Source organism: Mus caroli, unplaced genomic scaffold (genome assembly GCF_978045245.1).
Source record: "Mus caroli unplaced genomic scaffold, Mus_caroli_1 scaffold_2, whole genome shotgun sequence".
Taxonomy (NCBI): domain Eukaryota; kingdom Metazoa; phylum Chordata; class Mammalia; order Rodentia; family Muridae; genus Mus; species Mus caroli.
In genome coordinates this window covers 88,990,874-89,016,378 of record NW_028227257.1, presented here as the reverse complement: position 1 = coordinate 89,016,378, position 25,505 = coordinate 88,990,874, and the positions used below count along the sequence as shown (strand labels likewise).

General features: G+C 37.2%; 1 protein-coding gene across 4 annotated transcripts in view; it reads left to right on the top strand.

The window, feature by feature from the left end:
• Positions 1 to 25,505, top strand: part of Ckap5 (cytoskeleton associated protein 5) — a 92,860-nt gene that overhangs the window by 33,682 nt on the left and 33,673 nt on the right. For all 4 annotated transcript variants that reach the window (XM_021156963.3, XM_085834647.1, XM_085834649.1 and 1 more), the window contains exons 10-24: positions 1,822 to 1,911; positions 2,017 to 2,181; positions 3,201 to 3,329; positions 5,578 to 5,760; positions 8,170 to 8,283; positions 8,675 to 8,785; positions 10,245 to 10,337; positions 12,374 to 12,559; positions 12,993 to 13,087; positions 15,966 to 16,023; positions 16,113 to 16,238; positions 17,500 to 17,639; positions 18,007 to 18,181; positions 19,404 to 19,517; positions 21,271 to 21,399. In XM_021156963.3, the coding sequence (XP_021012622.1) occupies positions 1,822 to 1,911; positions 2,017 to 2,181; positions 3,201 to 3,329; positions 5,578 to 5,760; positions 8,170 to 8,283; positions 8,675 to 8,785; positions 10,245 to 10,337; positions 12,374 to 12,559; positions 12,993 to 13,087; positions 15,966 to 16,023; positions 16,113 to 16,238; positions 17,500 to 17,639; positions 18,007 to 18,181; positions 19,404 to 19,517; positions 21,271 to 21,399 (1,908 nt within the window). The remainder of the gene's footprint in view (positions 1 to 1,821; positions 1,912 to 2,016; positions 2,182 to 3,200; positions 3,330 to 5,577; positions 5,761 to 8,169; positions 8,284 to 8,674; positions 8,786 to 10,244; positions 10,338 to 12,373; positions 12,560 to 12,992; positions 13,088 to 15,965; positions 16,024 to 16,112; positions 16,239 to 17,499; positions 17,640 to 18,006; positions 18,182 to 19,403; positions 19,518 to 21,270; positions 21,400 to 25,505) is intronic.

The window sequence follows — 25,505 nt, the reverse complement described above, 5'->3', positions numbered from 1 at the left end:
TTATCAGAAATGGTAGGCTAGTTTGTTTTATATTTTATTTTATTTTTTATTTTTATTTTTTTTAAGATTTTATTTATTATATGTAAGTACACTTTAGCTGTCTTCAGACACTCCAGAAGAGGGTGCCAGATCTCGTTTAGGATGGTTGTGAGCCACCATGTGGTTGCTGGGATTTGAACTCCGGACCTTCGGAAGAGCAGTCGGGTGCTCTTACCCACTGAGCCATCTCACCAGCCCCTGTTTTATATTTTAAAACAGCTCTTGGCATAGATCTTTGTGTTGGCCAGGTGGTGGTGGCGCATGCCATTAATCCCAGCACTTGGGAGGCAGAGACAGGCAGATTTCTGAGTTCGAGGCCAGCCTGGTCTACAGAGTGAGTTCTAGGACAGCCAGGACTACACAGAGAAACCCTGTCTTGAAAAAACAAAAACAAAAATCTTTGTGTTGGACAAAGTAAACATCTCACTGGTTTCATATATATTCAGTCTAGCTCTTCCCAAGACTTGTGTAAAAATTAGACACTTGGCCTGAAGTACTTAGTTGACTTGTTTGCTTATTATTTACTTAGTATATCCTTCTTTGCTTTTATAAATATGAAATACATGTAGTTGAAATAAAATTGTAAAACCTGTGGGTTTGTGCATTATTGCTCTAGTGGAAACATCTCCTTAGAATGCATAAAGTCCTGCGTTGTCCTTCCAACCACTTTGACCCTAGGGGGAAAATGTTTATAGTAAACCATAAATTAGGTATCAATCAAGTTTAGTAATAGAGTTTAATAAATTGAGATGTTTTCCTTAACTATGGCAGGTATTGGTAGCCTCTGAATTACTTAAAATGAGTTATCATTCTTAAATTTTGGCAGTTGTTGGTTTTATTGTTAATATGTAGCCTTACTGGAGACTGCTAATTCATGTATTAAAGTAGATATTAAAAAATAAAAATTACTTGTGCTGCCTATTATTATGGAAATAAAATAAAGTCCTAGCTGTGTGTGGTGGTGCACATCTTTAATCCCAGTTGGGAATTCTGAGGCAGATCTCTGAATTTCAAGCTAACCTGATCTTCAGAGTAAGTTTCAGGGCAGCCAGGGCTACACAGAGAATCCTCTCTTAAACAAAAAGAACCAAACAAATGAAGAAAACTACTTTTGGGGAGGCAGGGGTGGGATGAAGTCTCTGTATCCCTGGCTCCCGACTGAAAATTACTGTTAAAATTGATGTTAATTTGCTAAGCAATGGCCGAATGATTGATTGCCTTACCTTCTAGCTTGAGTTTTTCCTGGTTCTATTTAACTTACTGTTTAGCTAAGATGGTTCTATCTGATTAATTAGGGATTTTTTCCTTTTTAAAAATTATATGTAATATCCTGTCAGACAAATGGCAGGGCAGTTAAGAGCACTTCCTACTCCTGTGGGGAATATTCCATATAAATGGACTATTAGAATGTGTGGTCATTCATGACTGGCTTGCTTTCACTTAGCTTAATTTTGAAAATTTTGAATCAGCTATACTATAGTGTATATTAGGACTTCATTCTTGCTTTTTAAAATTACTTATATGTGTATGAATGTTTTGACTGCGTGTATGTCTGTGTACCACATGAGTACCTGGTGCCTGTGGAGGTCAGAGAGAGCATTATAACTCCTGGAACTGCAGTTATGGATGGTTGTGAGCTATGATGTGGGTGCTGGGAACCCAACGGGTCCTGTTCATGAGCAGCATGTGTTCTTAAACTGCTGAGCTATCTTGTCTCACTGTCCCCTACAGTACTTCGTGTATACCTGTTAGAATATTAGTGTAGCTGTTCATCTTTTACAGGTTGTGCCAACAATTTTGGAAAAATTCAAAGAAAAGAAGCCTCAAGTGGTACAAGCCCTGCAGGAGGCAATTGATGCAATCTTCCTCACTGTAAGTTGATGGCATGGAACTTTCGGTTTTGTCTTAATACATGTTATCACTATAATAATTTGACAATTTATAGTTGAAAAAGCTCACTGCCATTTTCTTCTAAAGACCACACTACAGAATATCAGTGAGGATGTCTTAGCAGTAATGGATAATAAAAATCCCACCATCAAGCAGCAGACATCACTTTTTATTGCAAGAAGCTTTCGTCACTGCACTTCCTCTACATTGCCGAAGAGTCTACTAAAGCCCTTTTGTGCTGCTCTACTTAAGGTAATTGGGGGTAGTTTATATATTTTTTCTTCTAGTTATATATAATGACTTTAATACTGTAGATTGAGATCTCTAAATGAACAAACACTCTGAACCCAAGTTATGTAACTGTCATGTTCTACTTTTGAAGGATGACAGGTTCACCAAGAATAAGCATCAAACTAGCGTGTGTGAAGGTCATTGGGAATAAGGCATTTTAGATAAAAGGTAAAAGGAAAAGAAAGCATGGTGGGTTGGCAAGATGGCTCAGAGGGTGAAGACTGGCCACACAGTAACCTAAGTTAATTCCCCTGATCTCCTTTAAAGGTGAAGGAAGAGACATTCATATATGCATAAATATACACATAGAGTGTGTGTATATATGTACACAATGTGTAAAGCACTTACAGAGGTTGGAGAAATGGCTCAGCAGTTAAGAGCTGCTCTTATAAAGAGTCCAGGCATGGTTCCTGGCACCTCCATGGTGGTTCACAACCATCTGTAACTTGAGTTCTCAGGGCTCCAGCTCCCTTTTCTGAGACCTATGTGGGGACCAGGCATGCACATGGAACTCATGCATACATGTATACAAAACATTCTTATACATCAAAGAAAGTAATTTACATTTAAAAAAATGACATTTACAGTGCCGGGCGTGGTGGCATACGCCTTTAGTCCCAGCACTTGGGAGGCAGAGGCAGGCAGATTTCTGAGTTCGAGGCCAGCCTGGTCTACAGAGTGAGTTCCAGGGCAGCCAGGGCTACACAGAGAAACCCTGTCTCGAAAAACAAAAACAAAAAATTGACATTTACTTGATGAATAACTGAATTATTATTTAAATTAGTTAACTAGGTAAATTAACTAAAGATTTCTGAAGTCCCGAAAAAATGTGGAAGATTAACTGTTAATTGGCAAAAGAAAAGCTTGCAGTAAACCTCAGTAAATTATAACAGGAAAATTCTCACCCAGCAACTATAGTTCTGAATAAAAGTAGTAGTAACTAGAGTTCATTGTATTAAACATCATTTACTTCTGTGTAGCACATCAACGATTCTGCTCCTGAAGTCAGAGATGCTGCATTTGAAGCACTGGGTACAGCTTTGAAGGTGGTTGGTGAGAAATCAGTAAACCCATTTTTAGCTGATGTTGACAAACTCAAACTTGATAGGGTAAGTTAGTAATGGTTGTCTCTTTGCATTGCATTTTGCAAACCTGTCTTATACCTCTCTGTTGAACTGTTGTGTAATGATAGATTCTGAAGAGGGGACAGACACTGAATTCAGTTGTGCCCTCAGTGTTCTAGTGGACAGGTTCATGATGCTGGTTAAATTCAGTATGTCACAGAACAGTTGAAAAGGGAATTGTATGGAAGAGGGTGAGACAAGGTTATGAGTAGATAAGTGTGCCAGTAATTACAATGTACTGTGAGTGTGTGTTTACATATGAATCAGTAATTACAATGTACTGTGTGTGTGTGAGTATTTATATGAATCAGTAATTACAATGTACTGTGTGTGTGTGAGTGTGTGTGTATATATGAATCAGTAATTACAATGTACTGTGTGTGTGAGTGTGTGTGTATATATGAATCAGTAATTACAATGTACTGTGTGTGTGTGAGTGTGTGTGTATATATGAATCAGTAATTACAATGTACTGTGTGTGTGAGTGTGTTTACATATGAATCAGTAATTACAATGTACTGTGTGTGTGTGAGTGTGTATTTATATATGAATCAGTAATTACAATGTACTGTGTGTGTTTACATATGAATCAGTAATTACAATGTACTGTGTGTGTGAGTGTGTGTTTACATATGAATCAGTAATTACAATGTACTGTGTGTGTGTGAGTGTGTATTTATATATGAATCAGTAATTACAATGTACTCTGTGTGTGAGTGTGTATTTATATAGGAATCAGTAATTACAATGTACTGTATGTGTGTGTGAGTGTGTGTTTATATAGGAATCAGTAATTACAATGTACTGTGTGTGTGTGAGTGTGTGTGTATATATGAATCAGTAATTACAATGTACTGTGTGTGTGAGTGTGTTTACATATGAATCAGTAATTACAATGTACTGTGTGTGTGTGAGTGTGTATTTATATAGGAATCAGTAATTACAATGTACTGTGTGTGTTTACATATGAATCAGTAATTACAATGTACTGTGTGTGTGTGTTTACATATGAATCAGTAATTACAATGTACTGTGTGTGTGTGAGTGTGTATTTATATATGAATCAGTAATTACAATGTACTGTGTGTGTGAGTGTGTGTTTACATATGAATCAGTAATTACAATGTACTGTGTGTGTGTGAGTGTGTATTTATATAGGAATCAGTAATTACAATGTACTCTGTGTGTGAGTGTGTATTTATATAGGAATCAGTAATTACAATGTACTGTATGTGTGTGTGAGTGTGTGTTTATATAGGAATCAGTAATTACAATGTACTGTGTGTGTGAGAGTGTGTATTTATATAGGAATCAGTAATTACAATGTACTGTATGTGTGTGTGAGTGTGTGTTTATATAGGAATCAGTAATTACAATGTACTGTGTGTGTGAGAGTGTGTATTTATATATGAATCCATCAAAACGTAAAAGATAAAAAACCTTCAGAGTAGTACTTAACATGATTTTGTGAATTTTTGTTTATTTGTTGCTAGTTTCTTTTTTTTGTTATTGTGGGTTTTTTGTTTGTTAAACAATTTCAAGTAGCTCTGCCTGTTCTAGAATTTGCTCTGTATACCAGGCTAGCCTCGAACTCAGAGATCTGCATACCCCTGCCTCCCTCCCAAGTGCTAGAATTAAAGGCATGTACCACCAAGCTTGGTTCATGCGTGCCTGTTTCTATAGGGAAAAAAAATTTCTGTCGCAAACATATGCATGTATTGGAAATTAGTTTTGGAGGGTGCTCCCTGGGCATTTTTTGTTACTAATTTTGTCCTTTCTGTATTACTAAAAAAGAAAACACTGATAATTGACTTCATGTTCTTCAGTTTATTCTCTAATGACATTTCAGAACAAGTTTGTTGACATTTTAATCTTAGGTACAGTGATACATACAATAGTAAAAATATCTTTCCAATTATAACCTAACCAACACTGAATAACTAATCTATAGAGAATGTAATAGAGAAATGTACTTTCTTTAGTGTAAATATCTTTCATCAAAATCATGGCTGTTTAGGTACTTCTGTAATCTTACTTTATGAAGAAATAAAACACATATATGCACTGCCAAGAAAGTTACAGATAAGAATTACAAAAAAAACCCCAACCCACAATATTTTCTGATTTTTTTTGGGGGGGGGTATGGTTGTGGCTTAATGACTTCTAAGTAATAATGTAATGGTTATGTTTTAAAGTTATTGGAACATAATGATGTTCATATTGCTTTCTCTAGATCAAAGAATGTTCAGAAAAAGTAGAACTGGTTCATGGTAAAAAATCTGGACTTGCAACTGAAAAGAAGGAATCCAAGCCTCTACCTGGAAGGGCTGCAGCATCAGGGGCTGCAGGGGACAAAGACACAAAAGATGTTTCAGGACCCAAACCAGGACCGTTAAAAAAAACACCTACTGCTAAGGTTAATATTTGTGACAAGGTCTTACTTGTTAATCCATGCTGGTCTGAAGCTTGCTATGTAGCCTAGGATGCTTTGAAATCAGTCATCCTTGTACTTCAATCTCCCAAGTACTGGAGTTGCTGATGTGTGCTACCACACTTGGCTTAAAAGATGGCTTAAAAATTAGAATTTAGTAAGATAAGAGACTAGGTTTCATATTCATGGTTATTCTTCCAGTATGCCTTAATTTGAGAAATGGATTCCTTGGCCACATGGCAAATCTTAATAAAGACATAGTATTATAACTACACTTTTTCTTTATAACCTGCCTAGAGGGTGTCAAGTTGACTTGGTGGATAAAAGAGCTTGCTCCAAGTCTGATAACCAGAATTCAATCTCTCATATTCATACGATGGAAGGAGAAAAAAATTAATGAACAAGGGTACACCCACACTCTTAAGTTAATAATGTAATTTTTTTTCTTTAAAACTATGACTAGGAGCAAGGTAGTGATGGTACATGCCATTAATTCCAGACCTTGGGAGCCAACCTGGTCTATGGGGTGAGTTCCAGAACAGCCAAGGCTACACAGAACTGTGTTTCAAAATACCTAAACTGCCGGGCAGTGGTGGCGCACACCTTTGATCCCAGCACTTGGGAGGCAAAAGCAGGTGGATTTCTTAGTTCGAGGCCAGCCTGGTCTATAAAGTGAGTTCTAGGACAGCCAGGGCTACACAGAGAAACCTCTGTCTTGAAAAAAACAGAAAAACAAAAACACCTACACAAAACAAGAAGAGTAAAAATCTGACTAGGAATAAAAATAGTAGTAACATGCCTTATTTTTTTTTTAAATGGTAAACATTTTAATCCTTTTTTTTTTAAAAGTTTACAGCTTAGACTATAGAGATAGCTCCTTTACATAACCAAGCTTAGACTATAGAGATAGCTCATTTACATAACCAAGGTTGATGACCTGATCACCAGGTCATCATATGTGAGGAAAAGAGAGACCTCCTCTCCAAGGAAGGAAATCTTGATTCTTCAAGTCTTCATCTGACCTTCAAATAGTGTGTGTCTATCTGCTCCATCCCATGATCCCTCAGCCCCCAGAATAAATGATCAGAGATGTTTGCCATCAGTATTGATGACCTGAGGTCAGTGCTTAGATCCCATGGTGAAAGAAGAGAACCAGGCCCTAAAAGCTTGTTGCCTGACTTCCACACATGAGCTATGGAGTGGGTGTACAGCCATATGAGCAATAGCAATAAATATAAAGATTTAAAAATAGTGCTATTAGAGGCAATGAAGACCCAATTTTTAATCTCAAATTAATCTGTAAATATAGTATAATTCCAGTTGGCTTTTTTGTTGTTGTTGTTATTATTATTGTTTGAGACAGGGTCTCTTTATATAGCCCCTGAATGTCCTGGAACTATGTAGACTAGGCTGACCTACAACTTAGAGATCCAACTGACTCTCCCTCTGCCTCATCCTGAATGCTGGAATTAAAGCATGTATTTCTGTGCCTGACCCCTCCAGACAGGGCTTCTTTGTCTAATAGTCTTGGTTGTCTTGAAACTCTGTACACCACGCTGTCCTTTAATTCAGAGATCCTGCCTTTGCTTCATGAGTGCTAGGATTAAAGGAATGTATCACCACTGCTAGACTCCAGTTTATTTTTTGAAAGACTTTATGTATGCATGTGAGGTGGTGGTTGTCTGTGGAGGCTGGAATAGTGTTCAGAAGTTTGAGACAATTATCCTTCTGATATGGCTGTTTGGAACTGAGAAACAGTCTTCTTTAAGAGGAACACATGCTTTTAACCACTGAGCCATCTCTCCAGCTAGACCCCAGTTCATCATTTTTATTTCATTTGTTTTATTATTTTTTATGTATTTTATATATACACAAATGCTCTGTCTTCATGTATATCTGCATTCCTGAAAAGGGGATCAGATGTCATTATAGATGGTTACTGGGAATTGCACTCAGGGCCTTTGTGAGAGAAGCCAGTGCTCTTTAAATTACTGAGCCATCTCTTCAACGCCAAGGGGTTTTTTTTGTTGTTGGTGGTGGTGGTTGGTTGGTTTATGGGGGATGAGGTTTGTTTTTTTGAGACTGACAGACCCTCTGTCTCTACCTCTCTCTGCCTCTCTGCCTAGTACCTGCTCAGCTACATGTTTTTGATTGTTTTATTAACAAAATTTTTAGTATGCAGCCTGCAAATTAGCCAAATATTCCATGGATGGTTTTTGGGTCTCTGAGGTATGTTTGATGTTGTGGTAATTCTGTGGACAATAAAATTTTGTTTACTTTTAAGGTGATATCATTTTAATAAGATCTTTAAGAGTCAAAATATGTAAAAACAAAACTAAAGTTGCTTTTATAAAATTTTAAGTAGTTTGTTTTAATTTTAAATTTTTCTTTTAGGCTGGTGGACCACCTAAGAAAAGTAAAACAACTGCACCAGGTGGCTCAGCAAGTGCCGGGACAAAGAATAAGAAAGGATTGGAGACCAAAGAAATAGTGGAGCCAGAACTCTCAGTAAGTATTGCACAGGAAAGAGTTAAGGCCCCAAGGAGATTGGAGGTCTTCCTGAGTTCTTTAACATAACAGTAAATTTGTGGGGCAGTGATGACTCATGCCTTTAATCCCAGCATGCTTTTAATTGGGAGGCAGAGGTGGGCAGATTTCTGTGTTCAAGGCCAGCCTGGTCTACAGAGTTAGTTCCAGGACAGCCAGGACTACAGAGAAACCCTGTCTTGGAAAACCAAAATACAAACAAACAAAAAAGCCATACAGTAAATTCATATCTTTTAGCTACTGCATACTCAAATGCTGTAGTTACCTGTAAGGCTATTTTAGTTTTAGCTGGGTTTCTTTTATGTTGTTTTTTTAAAAATGTCTCTAATTTTGATGGTGCTATATCATACAGATTGAAGTATGTGAAGAGAAAGCTTCAGCTGTTCTTCCCCCAACCTGTATTCAACTTCTAGACAGCAGCAACTGGAAGGAAAGGCTGGCCTGTATGGAAGAATTCCAAAAGGTACAAAACAAGGATGAAACAGAGTGTAAAATTAGATTATGTAGACACAACACTAACATTTGTCTTCATTGCTAAGTTTTATAATTAGTAAATGTTTCATAATATAAACTTACGATGAGGTTGAGCTTTCTGTTTATGTTTTGTAGCTGTTTAGTGCTTCTCTTTTAACATCCTCATTCTGACTTCTCTAAGCGTGAAAGTTAGTAACTTTTCAAGAAAATGACTTACTTACAAATTCTTATTGTGAATTATAAGCCTAGAAGATTTTTAAGTTTTTTAAATTGTTAATAAATGTAATAAGCAAATAGATCTTGCCATGGAAAATAGATGATCTTTGTCTATTTCTGTACTTCTCCTTTATCATCATGATTTATTTGTGGAAAACACATTATATATTGGTTTGAGAAACTGTCCAAACTTTTGAAATTTTATTGGTCAGGGTTCTTCAGAGGAACAGAAATGATAGAATTTTTGTGGAGGCACACACAAAAATTAGAGTCACTTACCAGTTGTGGTCCAGCTAGTCCAACAATGGCTATCAGTTCTTTAGTCCACAAGGCTGGATGTCTTAGCTGGTCTTGACTATATGGTAGAATCACAAAGTGGGCTCTAAGGTGAGTGAAAGAATGAACATGGCAATGAAATTTAGTGTAAGCAGGCCAAGAGCAAAAGCAGTCAGCAGAAGATATGGCCCAGGGGTTGGAGAGATGGCTCAGCGGTTAAGAGCACTGACTACTCTTCCAGAGGTCCTGAGTTCAAATCCCAGAAACCACATGGTGGCTCACGACCATCTGTAAAGGGGGATCTGATGCCCTCTTCTGGTGTGTCTGTAGACAGTGACAATGTACTTACATATATGAGATCAATAAATAAATGGTTTAAAAAAAAGGAGATGTGGCCCAGATTGAAGGTAGATCTTCCCACTCAAAAGATAAAGACTAATGGGCCTCTTCCCACTTAAGAAAAAACTCCTCATTTTATATAGTGAGAGCCTATCTTTAAAAAAAGAAAAACTAACCCAATTTTTGTTTAAGACAAGGTTAGGAAATTGGGGAACAGGTAGAAGAACTCTTTATATTTGAGGCCAGCCTGGTCTACAATATATGTTCCAAGATAGCCAGGGGTATGTAGAGAGACTTTGTCTCAAAACAAAAACAAAAACAAAAACAAAAAAAACCTCTCAGAGATGTAGGCAGCTGATTGGGGTTTATTTTAGTTCATTCTAGATGTTGTCAATAATAGCCATCACAGGAATGATAGCTCATTTTAACATATACTGTGATTATGATACTATGAGAGCTATAGAAAAGGGAATGTAACTCTCCTAGCTCGAGTTCTTGTCCATCTTCAGAAATAACTATGGGCTCGGCTTGACTTTAGGATCTACCTTCACTTGAAACTATTTTAACTTTTTTTTTACTTTTAACCCTTTAACTTTCTTGTCTTATTTTATTTATAGGCTGTTGAACTAATGGAGCGAACTGAGATGCCGTGCCAGGCATTGGTGAAGATGCTAGCAAAAAAACCTGGATGGAAAGAAACTAATTTTCAGGTATTTTTAAGTTGTACATTTAATGTTTTTTATTTTTAAAAAATGAGTGTAGAGAGAACATTCAGAGAATTGATACAGGCCAGGCATAGTGGCACACTCCTTTAATCCTAGCACTTGGTGGCTGAGGCAGGCTGATTTTTGTGACTTGGAGACCATCTTACTGAGTTCCGGGACAGCCAGGGCTACATAGTGACACTCTATCTTGAAAAAATCATGGAGGAAAAAAACAAAAAAGAAAAATGATTCTGAGGCTAGCAAGATGGACCAGTGGGTAAAAGAACTTGCCAGATCCTTGGAACATTTGTAGAAGAAGATAACTGATTCCTAAAAGAGGTCTTCCCAGCTCCACACATACTCCATGACATGCATATACTATACTTAGATACATCATAAAGTAAAAAATTTGAAGTGATACAGAATTTATCACTAGCTATACATAGACTATTTGTTTTATTTTTACATCTTGTGAGTCCCAGTTTTGCTACTCTACACCCTCATTTTTTTTCGATGTTCCATAGTTCCAACCCTTTCTTTTATCACCTTGGTATCTTCACAAAAGCTGAATATTCTGAAAGCTTTTGATCCTTTATATCTCAACTCATGCTACCTTTTGTTGTTTGTCATGTTTAACACATTTTTATATAGCCTCTAGATAGGTGAAAGTACACCTGATTTTAGCCAATATTCTTCTGTATTAGATCCAGTGTGTGTGTGTGTGTGTGTGTGTTTGTGTGTGTGTGTGTATTGGCACACATCTTCCATTCCTTGGCACTATAACTTCACCTTAGCTATTACTTTTTGCCTACACAGGGTGTAAAGGTATGCTAGAAGTAAGAGACTATCTCATGTTTTTCCTAGGTATATGCATAGTCTTCAATATTATTATGTTCATAGCCTTCTGGATTCTTGGGTATATTTAGTTACGTTTTAAAGTTTCTTGAGAGCCAGCTATAGTGGTTTGTATCTGCAGGTCTTAGAACTCAGGAAGTTGAGACAGAAATATTACCATGTGTATTAGTTAGGGTTTTATTGCTATGAAGAGACACTATGACCAGGGCAACTCTTATAATGGAAAATACTTAATTGGGGCTATCTTACAATTTAGTGGTTTTAGTCCTTGGCAGGAAGCATGGCAGTATGCAGACATATTGCTGGAAGATCCAAGAGTTCCACATCTTGATCTGCAGGCAACACAAGGAGACTTGTTTGCCACACTAGACATAGTTTGACCTTGCATTATGACATCACATCCCACTTCCTCCAACAAGGCCACACCTCCTAATAATGCCAGTCCTTATGGCCAAGCATTAAAGCACATGAGTCTATGGGGGCTATGCCTGTTCAAACCACCACACCATGAACTAGAGGCCAGCCTTGGTTATAGGATGAGACCCTATCTTAAAATATTAATTAATTATTTTTGCAAGTTCTTTGTTATGCAAATAAGTCTGGAGAAGTTGTAGGTTTTATGTAGGCAGCTGTAATATTATAGTAATTTTGGTGGCTTTATGCAGTCAGTAAGATTTACTCAGATGTATTAAGGATTACATATATTGAGATCAATGCAAAAAATAAAGATGAAAACATAAAAATTGAAATCTTGTGTGCCAATGAGATGGCTTAGCAGATAAAAATACTTATGATCTAGCCTCACAGCCTTAAGATGAATCCCTGTGACCTGTGTGATAAAGGAGAGAAGCAGCTCCTTCACGCTCGCATCTGGACCTGCACCTCCTCCTGTCTCATGACTTCCCACATACACACATACATATATATATATATATATATACACACACACACACACAATCAGTGAAATACGCTTTAAAATATTTTTTTTTAGTTCATAAGTTAAACATTGAGTTAAACATGTTTTTCTTGTATTCATTGTCAGCTATTTTAATAGATAAAAATTATTTTGGTTGTTCAAAATTTTGATTTTTATCTAATTATCCTTATAGATACTGCATCTTAAGGTTCCGTGTAAGTGACTGATGTCATTGGCTCCTCATGCTGTTCTGATGTTTATTCTTGTTCAGGTGATGCAGATGAAGCTTCACATTGTTGCTTTGATTGCCCAGAAGGGAAATTTTTCTAAAACGTCTGCTCAGATTGTATTAGATGGCCTTGTAGACAAGATTGGAGATGTGAAATGTGGGAACAATGCAAAAGAAGCCATGACAGCAATAGCTGAAGCGTGCATGCTGCCCTGGACAGCTGAGCAGGTGAGTTCCAGAGCTGTCTCCCTGTGTTGTCCCAGGTTGTCCCCAATGTTAACTGAGGCCTACCAATCACAATTAATTCTTGAGTATAGTTTTTTAGACTGTGGGGTCTTTGTGTATGTATATGCCCTGGCTGACCTGCAACTTACTATAGCAAATAACATTAATTTTCTTTTAAGACACTGTAATTCAAATGGATCAGTCAATGAAAAGTTTCAAACAAGAATGTTTTAAAACTCTGCACCTCATTTCTTTTTAGGATAAATTAAGTCTTTTGTTAATAGATCCTTATACTTAACACCTAGAAACTCATATTTAATACACGATATGCCGCATACTTAATATATGACTTTAAATTAAAGTCATAACTTATTTCTATGAGAAATATAAGAAAAGTAGAGATCTGATGCTATGTTTTCTGATGCTATTGCTCCAGGTGATGTCAATGGCCTTCTCACAAAAGAATCCTAAGAATCAGTCAGAAACTCTGAATTGGCTATCAAATGCAATAAAAGAATTTGGATTTTCTGAGTAAGTCTAAAAATGAAATATAATTGAATATTTTGCCAAGTCTCTGGTCTTGATTTGTTTTTACTGTCTGTGTTTGCTTCTGCAGAACTGGGATTGGGTTGTCTAACTTACATAAAAGAGACACACATATGTTCTGGAAGGTCTGTGTTGACTTGTATATGTACAAGTATATACACATACATACACACACACACACAACACATTTAAAAATTATTTAGGGTGGTATGAGTGTGTATGTGTGTTATCAGTCTTATAGGATATGTAAGCGGCAGGTGCCTATACCTGCTATGCTATTTAGCTGTCCTCTGTCCCCTGCCTTTCTGGAGGTGCTGAGGTTTGCACCCATGATGTTGTACTAAGTTATTTTTTTTCCTCAAGTTTTTAGTGCCTGAAAGGACTCTTTGGATTAAATGCTGTCAGAATTCCTACAAGAAAAAAATTTTTATCATTTACACACTCTTTGCCAAATTGATTTTTGTATGAACATATATTTGTTAATTATTTTTATAATACATTTAGGCCTACCAACTTGCAGAAATTGGTTTTTCCTTCCTCCATGTGGCTACCATGTATTCATGTCACCCACCTTTACCCTCTGAACCACCTCACTGGGCTCTTAGATTTTGGGTCTTTTGTTTGTGTGTGTGTGTGTGTGTGTGTGTGTGTGTGTGTGTGTGTGTGTTGCTGTGTCTGTTCTCAGATTCCTGGAATTATTTAAGCCCTCCTGCTGTAGCTTCCTGTTAGTATATAGTATTTAGCCAGGCCCTTTTTAGAGAATATTTCACGTTGTCTCCATTTTTTTTTTTTAAGATTTATTTATTTATTATATCTAAGTACACTGTAGCTGTCTTCAGACACACCAGAAGAGGACATCAGATCTCATTACAGATGGTTGTAAGCCACTATGTGGTTTCTGGGATTTGAACTCAGGACCTTTGGAAGAGCAGTCAGTGCTTTTAACCATGGAGCCGTCTCTCCAGCCCCGTCTCTGCTCTTATAGATGAAGAAATTAAGGCTCAGAAAACTTAACATCATCGCTAGAAAAGTTCCAGTACCAAGGCTGGAATTCAGGCATTCTTGTTTTAGGAAGAGGGTATAAATTGCCGTATTTTATTTCTTTCTCTGTGCCTTGTTTTATGTGTGGGTTTTCTTTCTTTCTTTCTTTCTTTGTTTTCATATAACTACCACTTATTAACTCTGATAAGGGCCAGGGATAGTGGCATCTTTAATATCCGCTTCACAAATGACAGAAGCAGAGGCAGTCAGGTCACTGTGAGTTCAAGACCAACCAGGGCTATTTATTGTGACCCTGTGTCAAAAAATAAATAGTATATGCTTTCAGAGTATAGCTGAAGTAAAATGTGATTAGAGAATGGTGAGAAATAAGACGAATAAAAATGAGAACAAGTCATCTAATGCCTCTAATGCATTTAACAGCTTGAATTAATCAAGAAAAAAGCATTTTAAGCAGGGCTATACCATAATTTTGTGGTACAACAGTTATGTAGTATATGTGAGGTTCTGGGTTCATATCCGAGAATTGCAAAAATTTGGATGTAGCTTTGGCACAAGAGTATCTGACCAAAGTCAGATAATAAGATATAGGGAGAGTAATTACTATATTATTCAAATAAATGTTGTCAGGAAGTAGTTGTTCATAAGCCTGGTGATTGTAGTACACACCTTTAATCCCAGTACTCAGGAGGCAGAGGAAGGCAGATCTCTTTGAGTTCTAGGACAGCCTAGTCTATAAATCAAGTTCCAGGACAGCCAAGGGTATCCAAAGAAACCCTGTCTTGGGGAAAGAAAAAAACAGAAAACAAAAAAACAATAGATATGAGCATATAAATTATGGATGTGTACCACTTAGCATATAGTTTGAAAGTAGAACTGCATATGATATTGAGTTAGAATGATTCTTGAGTCAAGGATGGCCTAAAGAACTGGGAGAATAAATGTGGATCTGAAATGAGTTCCAGAAGACCGGAAGCTACAAGTCTGGGAGTTGTTTTATATGTAGGACACATACACAGACACAGAAATGTGACGTGCATACATGATGCCAGTACAAGCTAGGTTAGCAGGTAAATCCTAGTGGCTTGAGTTCAGTCCTTTGAACCCACCAAAGGGTAAAATGAAAAACTCCACAGTTGTCCTCTGGCTTGCAGAGATGACTCAGTAGTTAAAGACCATTCAGTGTTCATCTTTGGGGCCTGAATTAAATTCCAGTTCCAGGGAATCCAACTAAGTTGTTATCTGACCTCTCTACAAGTGCCCTGTGTCTCCAATGTGCATGCACATACACTAGCAATAAGTCTTTTTTTTTTTTAAGTTTTAAGAGCAGATTTTGGAATTTTTTTTAAGATTTATTTATTATTAATATGTAAGTACACTGTAGCTGTCTTCAGACTCACCAGAGGGTGTCAGATCTCATTACAGATGGTTGTGAGCCACCATGTGGTTGCTGGGATTTGAACTCAGAACCTTCGGAAGAGCAGTCAGTGCTCTTACCTGTGGAGCCATCTCACCAGCCCAGATTTTAGAATCTTAATTAAGCATAATATGATTAATCAGTGTAAAGATAGAATTTAAAGCTCATGTTAAGGAAAGAGGATACCTGAGCACTCCTCCAGGAAGACTATCCTAAAGTCTAATTTTATAAGCTCTTGAATGTTTTGAAAATTTCAATGGTGGCACACGCCTTTAATCCCAACACTTGGGAGGTAGAGGCAGGCGGATTTCTGAGTTCCAGGCCAGCCTGGTCTTCAGAGTAAGTTCCAGGATAGCCAGGGCTACACAGAGCAACCCTATCTCGATAACAAAAAAAAAACAAAACAAAACAAAAATCAATTAATTCTAACTCTTTGTTTTTTTCTAGGTTGAATGTCAAAGCTTTCATTAGCAATGTGAAGACTGCTCTTGCTGCAACAAATCCTGTGAGTGTGCTTCAGCCTGTGTGTAAACATTGTAGCCACTTTTGTGTTTCTGCTCTAGTTTGGAAAGGTCTCACTGTTTTCTCTGGCAGGCTGTGAGGACTTCTGCCATCACCCTGCTTGGCGTGATGTATCTATATGTTGGTCCTTCTTTGAGAATGATATTTGAGGATGAGAAGCCTGCCCTCCTATCCCAGATAGATGCAGAATTTCAAAAGGTAAAGGTTCTAAAAATGATCCAATCTGTGGGTGGTTTTGAGAATTTCACATCAGTTAAGAATAAATGTTTAACCAAGTTTAATGGTATACATTCAAATGTAATTCCAGCACTCCAATCCTGGAAGACCATGAGTCAGCCTAGGCTACAGTAGAGATCAAGGTTAGCTTAGGATTCAAAGTGAGACTCTCTAAAAAACTAACAAAAATAGCCCGAAGAGATAACTACGAGTTAAGTGCTTTTCCAGAAGACCCAAATTCATTTCTTAGCACCAGTCCTGTGGAATGGCCTGCAACTCCTCTAGCTTCAGGAAATCTAATGCCTTCTTCTGGCCTCTGCAGATACTTGCACTCATGTGCACATACCACATATAATTGTGTATGTGTGCATACACATATAATTAAAGGTAAATCTTTTTTTTTTCTTAAAGGCAAAATGACTAAATTTTTAAACTCTTGGGATAAAGAAGATATATGTTTAGTTTTATGTACATAAAGTGTTCCTAGAAGAATTCCTAAGAAATTTAAAACTGACTTTATGAAGAAAAATACTGAGCGATTATGGCGTAGACCAAGAGATCTATTTTCTTGGTTTTTTTTTTTTTTTTTACATTTGTAATGTTAGACAATATGGATCTACTATCTATTCAAAAATTACATTAAACTGAAAAAACAATTTTTTTTTTTAAAAATTGGGCAACTTAGCTGATCCTGAAATTGCCATATAGACTAGACAGGCCTCAAGTTTAAAGCAGGTCCCCTGCCTCCTGCCTCTTGAATGCTGGGATTAGAGTGGTATACTATCACACTTGACTGAAATGTAACTTTACTGGGTTTTTTGTTTGTTTGTTTGCTTTTTAATTATGACTAAAAACAAAAAGGGTAGGTCTTGTTGAATAGCTCTGACTGAATATGCTAAGTGTTCACATCTTGCTTTCTTTTGTTTTGGAAATATAAGACAACTTTGTGATTGGAAAGCAAATTCTAATCATCTTCATAAAAAATAACTTGCTCTTTTGTCTCAAAATTAGAATCTAGCTAGCAACTAAAGTATATATTACAATATTGTCTAAATATTTTATGAGTTCGGAATGAAATTCAGTGGTTGAACACTTGCTAGCATGCATAAGTCCTGCGTTCTATCCCCAGGATAGCCAAAACAAACAAACATTATGAAAGAATAAGAACCTCTTACATAGGCACCTTCTCTAGACTCTTTGCTGCCATTCTTCAGCTTCATTAGTTTCATTCTTGTGTGTATAGATGCAAGGACAAAGTCCTCCTGCTCCAACCAGGGGAATTTCTAAGCACAGCACAAGTGCTACAGATGAAGGAGAAGATGGAGATGAACCAGGTGAAGGGGGCAATGATGTTGTTGATCTTTTGCCGAGGATTGAGATCAGGTAGGTTTTATCCTAAGAAATTATTTTATTCTTTATGTTATTTGGGTATTTGGGTTTAGGTGTTTGTTTGAGACAGTCTGCCTCTGCCTCTGCCTCTGCCTCAGAGTGATGGCCAGCTGTTTGTTTTGGCTTTTTTTTGTTTTTTGGTTTTTTTTGTTTTGTTTGTTTTTGAGACTAGGGTTTTACTATATAGTATAGGCTGGCCTTGAGCCCACTGTCTTCCTGTCTTAGCTTCCTGATTGCCAAGTAGACAATTGTACAGTATCATATTCTTAAAATCTTGACCTTTTATTAATTCAGTAAAGGGAGTTTGGGTACCATTATCCTTTAGGAATATAGAATTAGAATTATGCCTTCTGTTTTTCAGTGACAAAATTACTTCAGAGTTGGTGTCTAAGATTGGTGACAAGAATTGGAAGATCAGAAAAGAAGGCCTAGATGAAGTGGCAGGTATTATCAATGAAGCAAAATTTATCCAACCAAATATAGGTGAACTTCCAACTGCCTTGAAGGGTCGACTGAATGATTCAAACAAAATCTTGGTATGTGGACCATGTGCCTTTTCTTTCTCTTTCCTTCCCCTGCTGCTATAGAAGGTTCATTTTCATTGTGTCTTTCACTAGCAAATATGAGTGTTCATGTTAATTTATTTTCAATTACAGAAAGATTCCTTATGTTTCTTATATGTGTCTCAAGATACAAGATTTATAAATATCAGGGTTTTGAGGGGTGAGGAGGGGGTTCAAGACGAGGTTTCTCTGCATAGCATTGGTGGTCCTGGAACTTGCTCTGTAGGCCAGGCTGTCCTCAAACTCATCGAGATCCACCTGTCTCCGCCTCCCAGGCACTAGAATCAAAGGTGTGCTCCACCATGAATAGCTTAAGAGTTTATTTCTTGTAGAGGTCCCATACTAAATATATTTGTGTGGAACTATTTTATATGTATATATGCCTGATTTCCATTTTCAATTTTTTCATTTAATTTTAAGATAGAGACCCATTGTATAGTGAAGGCTGGCCTTGAACTCAATAATGTTGTCACACAAGCTACTCTAATACTCGAAGCAATTCTTTTATTATCCTCCCCAATGCTGGGATTATAGAGACATGCTCTATTTTTAATTTTTAGTTTTTTAAGAAAGCATAAGTTTATTTGTTCATTTATATGAGAGGAAGAGGGTGAGTATAAAAGTCAGAGAACATTTTGTTAGGCCAGTTCTCTCCTTCCACCATACAAAGGTTCTGGGATTGATCAGCCTTGATCACAAGTACCTTTGCCCACCATAAACACCTTTACCCACCATGCCATCTTGTTAGCTCTAACTTTTATATTTTATTTTTATGTCAATATTTTTAAACCATAAAGTAAAATTCTAGTACTGTAGTTTTTTTTTAAAGATTTTTATTTTTTTGTCAGTCATGGTAGAGCATGCCTTTAGTCCCAGCACTTAGGAGACAGAGACAGGTGGGTCTCTGTGAGTTCCAGGCCATCCTGGCCAGCCAGGCTTGCATAGTAAAACCCTATCTCAAAAAGAAAGAAAAGAAGAAAGAATTTTGTATGTGTATATGTGTTTTGAGTGTGGTATGTGCACACAAGTGCAATACCCAATAAGAGGCTAAATTATTTATAGTTCCGTGTTAAAATACTATGATAGTATCTTTTAAGTAGTTCAGAAGTCCGTAATATTGACCACATAATAGCAATTGTAAAACTTTGTGCAAGTTTAATTACAGTTTGAACCTGTGTTGGATGTCTCTACTCAGGTGCAGCAGACATTGAACATCCTTCAGCAACTGGCAGTAGCCATGGGTCCAAACGTCAAGCAGCATGTAAAGAACCTAGGCATCCCTGTCATTACTGTTCTCGGAGACAGCAAGGTAAGGAAACGCCTTCCAACAGAGGTGCAGTCTATACGGAGGCAGCCACATTCTTGGGGCAACTCTGCTTTAGAGTTCACATAATTGCTTAAAATATTATAAAGATAGACACTGTTACCTTCCTGGCAGAATTGATGTGATGACTAGATGTACCATTATTTAGTTTGTGATCCTTAAACAGTTACGTACTCTAGGTTTAGTACCTTTATGAAATTTCTTTCTTAAAGAATTGAAACATTTAAAAAAAAAAGAGAGAGCCGGGCGTGGTGGCGCATGCCTTTAATCCCAGCACTCGGGAGGCAGAGGCAGGTGGATTTCTGAGTTCAAGGCCAGCCTGGTCTACGAAGTGAGTTCCAGGACAGCCAGGGCTACACAGAGAAACCCTGTCTCGAAAAACCAAAAAAAAAAAAAAGAAAAAAAAAATAAATAAATAAAAAAAAAAAAGATATATTTAGCCGGGTGTGGTGGCGCACGCCTTTAATCCCAGCAGAAGGAAGCAGAAGCAGGCGGATTTCTGAGTTCGAGGCCAGCCTGGTCTACAAAGTGAGTTCCAGGACAGCCAGGGCTATACAGAGAAACCCTGTCTCGAAAAACTAAAACAAACAAACAAAGGAGACTTATTTATTTTATGTATATGAGCACACTGTAGTTATCTTCAAACACATGGGAAGAGGGTATTGGATCCCATTACAGATGGTTGTGAACTACCATGTGGTTGCTGGGAATTGAACACAGGGCCTCTGGAAGAACAGTCAGTGCTCTTAACTGCTGAACCATCTCTCCAGCCCGAAGTACTTTTTAATAATCAACATATTGATTATTTAGTTGAAACAATCATTTTTATTAAGATACGTCTTAATGTGCCTGTTTCATATAATATACATTCAATAAATGATTGCTATTTATGATTATGTCATTAAGGTTTTGTTTTTAGTATTTTTTTTGGTTGGTTTGGTTTGGTTTGAGAAGAGGTATCTGATTTAAACTTGCCTGTCCTGGAAATCTGTGTGTAGACCACACTTACCTCAAGAGATTCACCTGCTTCTCTCTCCCAAGTACTGGCATTAAAGGCATGTGCCACCACAACTGGCTTAAAGTTTTGACATAATGAATAAATACATCATTAAATATAAATTTTAGGTCTTGAAATAATATTCTACATCTTCCCACCCTGAACTACTACAACATGCTTTTCTAGTACTTTAGTTAGGTGCTAATAATTGGATCATCTCAGAAGTCATTGAAGTATCATTGAAGGCTGCAAGTTTTTATTTAAATATTTGCCCTAGGCTAAATATTTTAATGTTTCTTTACTTTTGTGTTATTGAGTTATTGACTTAATTTGAGAAATAGAGTCTTTCAGTTCATAAATCTTTGTACTCGTGTGAATGGAAGTCAATATTTAAACATATTCAAGTTGTTTGCTTAATTCTTAACAATTTGAGCCTCCTTAGCTTATAACATCATAAAAGTTCCCATGGATTCATAAAGCAAAATCAGTTTCTTATTCTTATAATATTTACCTAGATTATTATTTTACCTAATTGAGTATAAGATTTTTTTTTCTAATTCAGTGTTTTATATTTCCACCTTCTTTTGAAGTCTTTAGAAGAACCATAGCACCAGTTTCTGTTTCAGAGAAGATGGTTTAATTATGTCTATGGGACCTTAGCAAGTGAAGCCTCTGTTGTTCACACTCACCCCTCCCTCCAAACTATACTTGTTATTTTTGCCAATTCTCTTCTCAATTCAGAACAATGTTCGAGCTGCTGCCCTAGCAACTGTGAATGCTTGGGCAGAACAAACTGGCATGAAAGAATGGCTGGAGGGAGAAGATCTTTCTGAAGAACTTAAAAAGGAAAATCCCTTCCTGAGGCAAGAGGTTAGTACCATAAGGAATCATATGTCTTACTGATGCCTTTTACTTCCTTAGATGGTCTCTATGATAACTATGTGTGCATGGGAAGGGGAGTAGTTGAGATAGCACCTCTCTATATAATGTAGCCCTGGCTGGCCTGGTACTCACTGCACCTTGAACCTTAAGAGTTTTGTCTACCTCTGCTCCGCTGGGATTAACGGTGTGTTCTACCATGCCCAGCTTAACAAATTTGGTCGGTTACAACTATAATCCTGTTTCTTTGAAGGCTAAGGCAAGGACGATCAGCAGAGGTTTGAAGCCAGCTTGTTTTACATAATGAATTACAGACTAGCATGAAAACAGTTTCCCAAAAGGAAAAAAACTGAAACATAAACTTATAACAATAAGTAAAATGATACCAAATTCCTAGAGCTTTCTATTTTTGTGTTTTTGTTTTGTTTTTAATTAATCTTCCTTGTGAGCACATGAGCATATGAAGGCTAGCAGTCACTGTCCCATCTTAACATCCCCTCCACGCCACCCTGAGGGCTGGGATTAAGACCACAGAAAACTTTTTTGCCTCTGTGCCTTGAATGCTAGGGTTAAAGAAATGCACCACAACTGGCCTTCCTTCTTGTTTTTTTTTTTTTTTTTAAGATGGGTCCTTTCTGAATCGGTAGCTCACGGATTCAGCCAGACTAGCGATTTCAGAGATCCTCCTGTCTGCCCCCAGCTCTGTGTTATAAATATGGACCACAGTGCATAACTTCTAGATGGCGGCTAGGGATCTAATCTCAGGTCTTAATGTTTGTAGGATAAGCTCTTTTCTGGCTGACTGAGCCCTCTCTCCACCCTGCTTTTTGTTACTTTTTTTTTCTTTCAGGAATGGGGTGCAGTAGGAGAGTTGAGATAGGGTCTCAAATTGTCCATTGTGACGTCTAACTTGAATGTGGCTGAGACCGGCCTTGAACTCATGGTTGCCTGCCTCCACCTCTCAAATTCAGTCCAACTTGTTTCATTAACAGTAATACTTTTGACTGGAACAAAACTTAGTTGTTAGTTAGTGTCTGTCTAAACAAAGCCTAAAGTGGAACCCAGTACTTTGTAAAACTGAGCATGGTAGCTCATGCTTCTAAGCTTGGCATTTGAGAAGTAGAAGCTGCCTTGATCTGATATCTATATCCTGGGATTCCTAGAAGATCTTTGGATGTGATCTCTTACCAGAGCAGTCATGTTGTAAATTAAAATTCCTCTACATATGTGTAAACAAAGGAGCATGCACACACGGACGCATGCATGTGTGTCTGTCTGTGTCTGTGTGTCTATGTCTGTGTATGTAACAATAATTAATGGAAAAAGTGAAAAAGAGGAACATAAGAGGACTTGGAGGGAGGAAAGAAAGAGAAATCATGAAATTATAATATCATAAAATAAATAATTTAAAATTTTAAGTAGATGCTAAACTAGAGACACAAAATTTTGAGTAACAGTGCAGAGAAGCCCTTAATCTTTAAAACCTGCTTTAAGAAAGTGAATAATGATAAATTATAAGACATGCATAAATATTAATACAATATCTAATCTGCTCTTGAATTTAATATTAGCACAAAAGACATAAATAAGATTTTCCCTCGCTGGCCGAAGGGTTTCTCTGTGTAGCTCTGGCTGTCCTGGAACTTACTGTGTAGACCAGGGGCGGGCTTGAAACACTTACTACCTCCCTGTGCTTCCCAAGTGACAGGATTAAAGGAGTGCCTAATTTAAGAATGATATGGTCAGTAAAGGTTAAATGCTAGTTAAATTTGAAATTATGAAATAAAGTGTTCTTGAGGTAAGGATTTGGTTAGAGAAATAAGATTTTTCTTTACTCCCATTAGATATGTTTTTATATTTTTTTCTATGAGTAGATTCTCAGCTCTTTTCTGAAAGCTAGTTTTTTCTCTTATCCCTAACGTAGGGTAAACACTTTATGGCTCTCTGTTTTCTTCCTTAGGATAAAATGTGATCATTTATCTCAAGCCTCTGCTGCCAGAATGTCTTCACTATAATTGACTGTTGTCTTACACCATGAAACAAAATGATTATTTCCCTTTTAAGAAAATAGAAAAACAAAAAAACCTACTTCTCTCTCTCTCTCTCTCTCTCTTTTTTTTTTTTTTTTTTTTTGGTTTTTCGAGACAGGTTTCTCTGTGTAGCCCTGAGCCCTGGCTGTCCTGGAACTCACTCTGTAGACCAGGCTGGCTTCAAACTCAGAAATCCTCCTGCCTGTGCCTCCCAAGTGCTGGGATTAAAGGCGTGCACCACCACTGCCCGGCTCTTTTTTTTCTTTTTTTTAAACAAAAAACTTCTTAAAGGATTCCCTTTTTTGCGTGTTTGCATAGTATATAGTTTTCTGGGGGGTTTTTTTGTTTGTTTGTTTTTGTTTTTTGAGCCCTTAAGTGGCAAATCAGATTTTAATCAGATTATAAAAATAGAGTTCAGCATTGAGAAATCAATGTATTCCTTTGTGCCAACAAACTATAGAAGAAACTTCATGTGATTGTATCAACTGATTTTTAAATAGTCATTTGTTAAAATATAATACTCATGGTGAAAATTCTCAGCTTGTTAGTAATTAAGAATTAGCTACATGAGGCTGAATGTGGTGGCACACATCCTGAGTCCCCAGCCAGCCTGCAGAGTGAATTCCAGGACAGTAAGGGATACAAAGAGAAACTCTGTCTCCAAAAAAGAAAAATAGTACTACCATCCCATATGCTGTATGCAGATAACATAACTCTTTAGTCATAAAACCAAGAAATCTACAGATAATTTCCTATTTAATCAGTGAGTTCACTAAGTTTAAAAGATACAAAGTCAACATATTTGCCTATACTGCAGAAAATGTTTGTAAATAACCTTCCTCTGCAAAAGACACTCAAAGAGCAGTCATGAGATTGGGGAAAATACTTGCAAACTCCAGTAAAGAGTATCTAGGATAAAGACCTTAAAACTAAATAGCAAACTGAGTGGCTATACATTTCTGTAATTCCAACATTCAAGAGGCTGAGGCAGAGAAATTATGAGTTAAGAGGTCAGCCTAGGTTACTTATGGAACTCCTAAGAGTAGCAGATTCTGAACAGTAAAGGACACCTAATTTGAAAATAAGAAAACACATTACAGACATTTTTTTTAGCAAATAAACTCTTGCGAATAATATTATTACTTGTCATAAAAATGTTATGTTAAAATGGACCTAAGATTAGCCGGGCGTGGTGGTGCACGCCTTTAATCCCAGCACTTGGGAGGCAGAGGCAGGGAGATTTCTGAGTTCGAGGCCAGCCTGGTCTACAGAGTGAGTTCCAGGACAGCCAGGGCTGTACAGAGAAAACCTGTCTCAAAAAAACAAAAAACAAACAAACAAAAAAATTGACCTGAGATTGAGCATGGTGGTATATACAGTCCAGGATTCAGGAGGAGTGCTATTAGCTTAAGGGAACCTGGGCTATTTATAAAAATGGAAAAAGAAAAAGAAAAACTACAGTAGGGTATCATTACACAAGAATCAGAGTTGGCTAAGTAAAAATAGTCATAAGTTCCCGGCACTGATGGTTCATGTCTTTAATCCTGACACACGGGAGGGAGAACCTTCTACAGAGGAAGTTTAGGACAGCCATGGCTACAAAGAGAAATCATGCCTTTTTTAAAAACGTTCAAGGTTTAGTAGTACACATCTATAGTCCCATTGCAAGTGAGGCAGAGGCAGGGCTATCAGAGGTCAGTCTACGTAGTTTCAGGACAGGGAAGACTGGAGATACTGTCACACAATTAAAAAATAATAATTAAAAATGAAATGCAAAAAGCTAACATTGGCTACTTAGGAGTTAGAGGTTAACCTGGGGCTCCATCTCAAAGAAACAAAACTAAAAACCAGAACCAGAAGATGGCTCAGTGAATAGAATACTTACTCTCAAACTCTGATGACTGGAGTTTGATCCCTGGTTTTCATAACTTGAAGGAAAGAAGGGACCCCACAAATCATCTGCTAGCCACATAGACACACCCACCTCCAAAAAATAAATGTAAAAAAAATATCTAATCCAAGGGTAGGAGTATAGCCCAGGATGGAATGTGTGCATTGTATGCATAG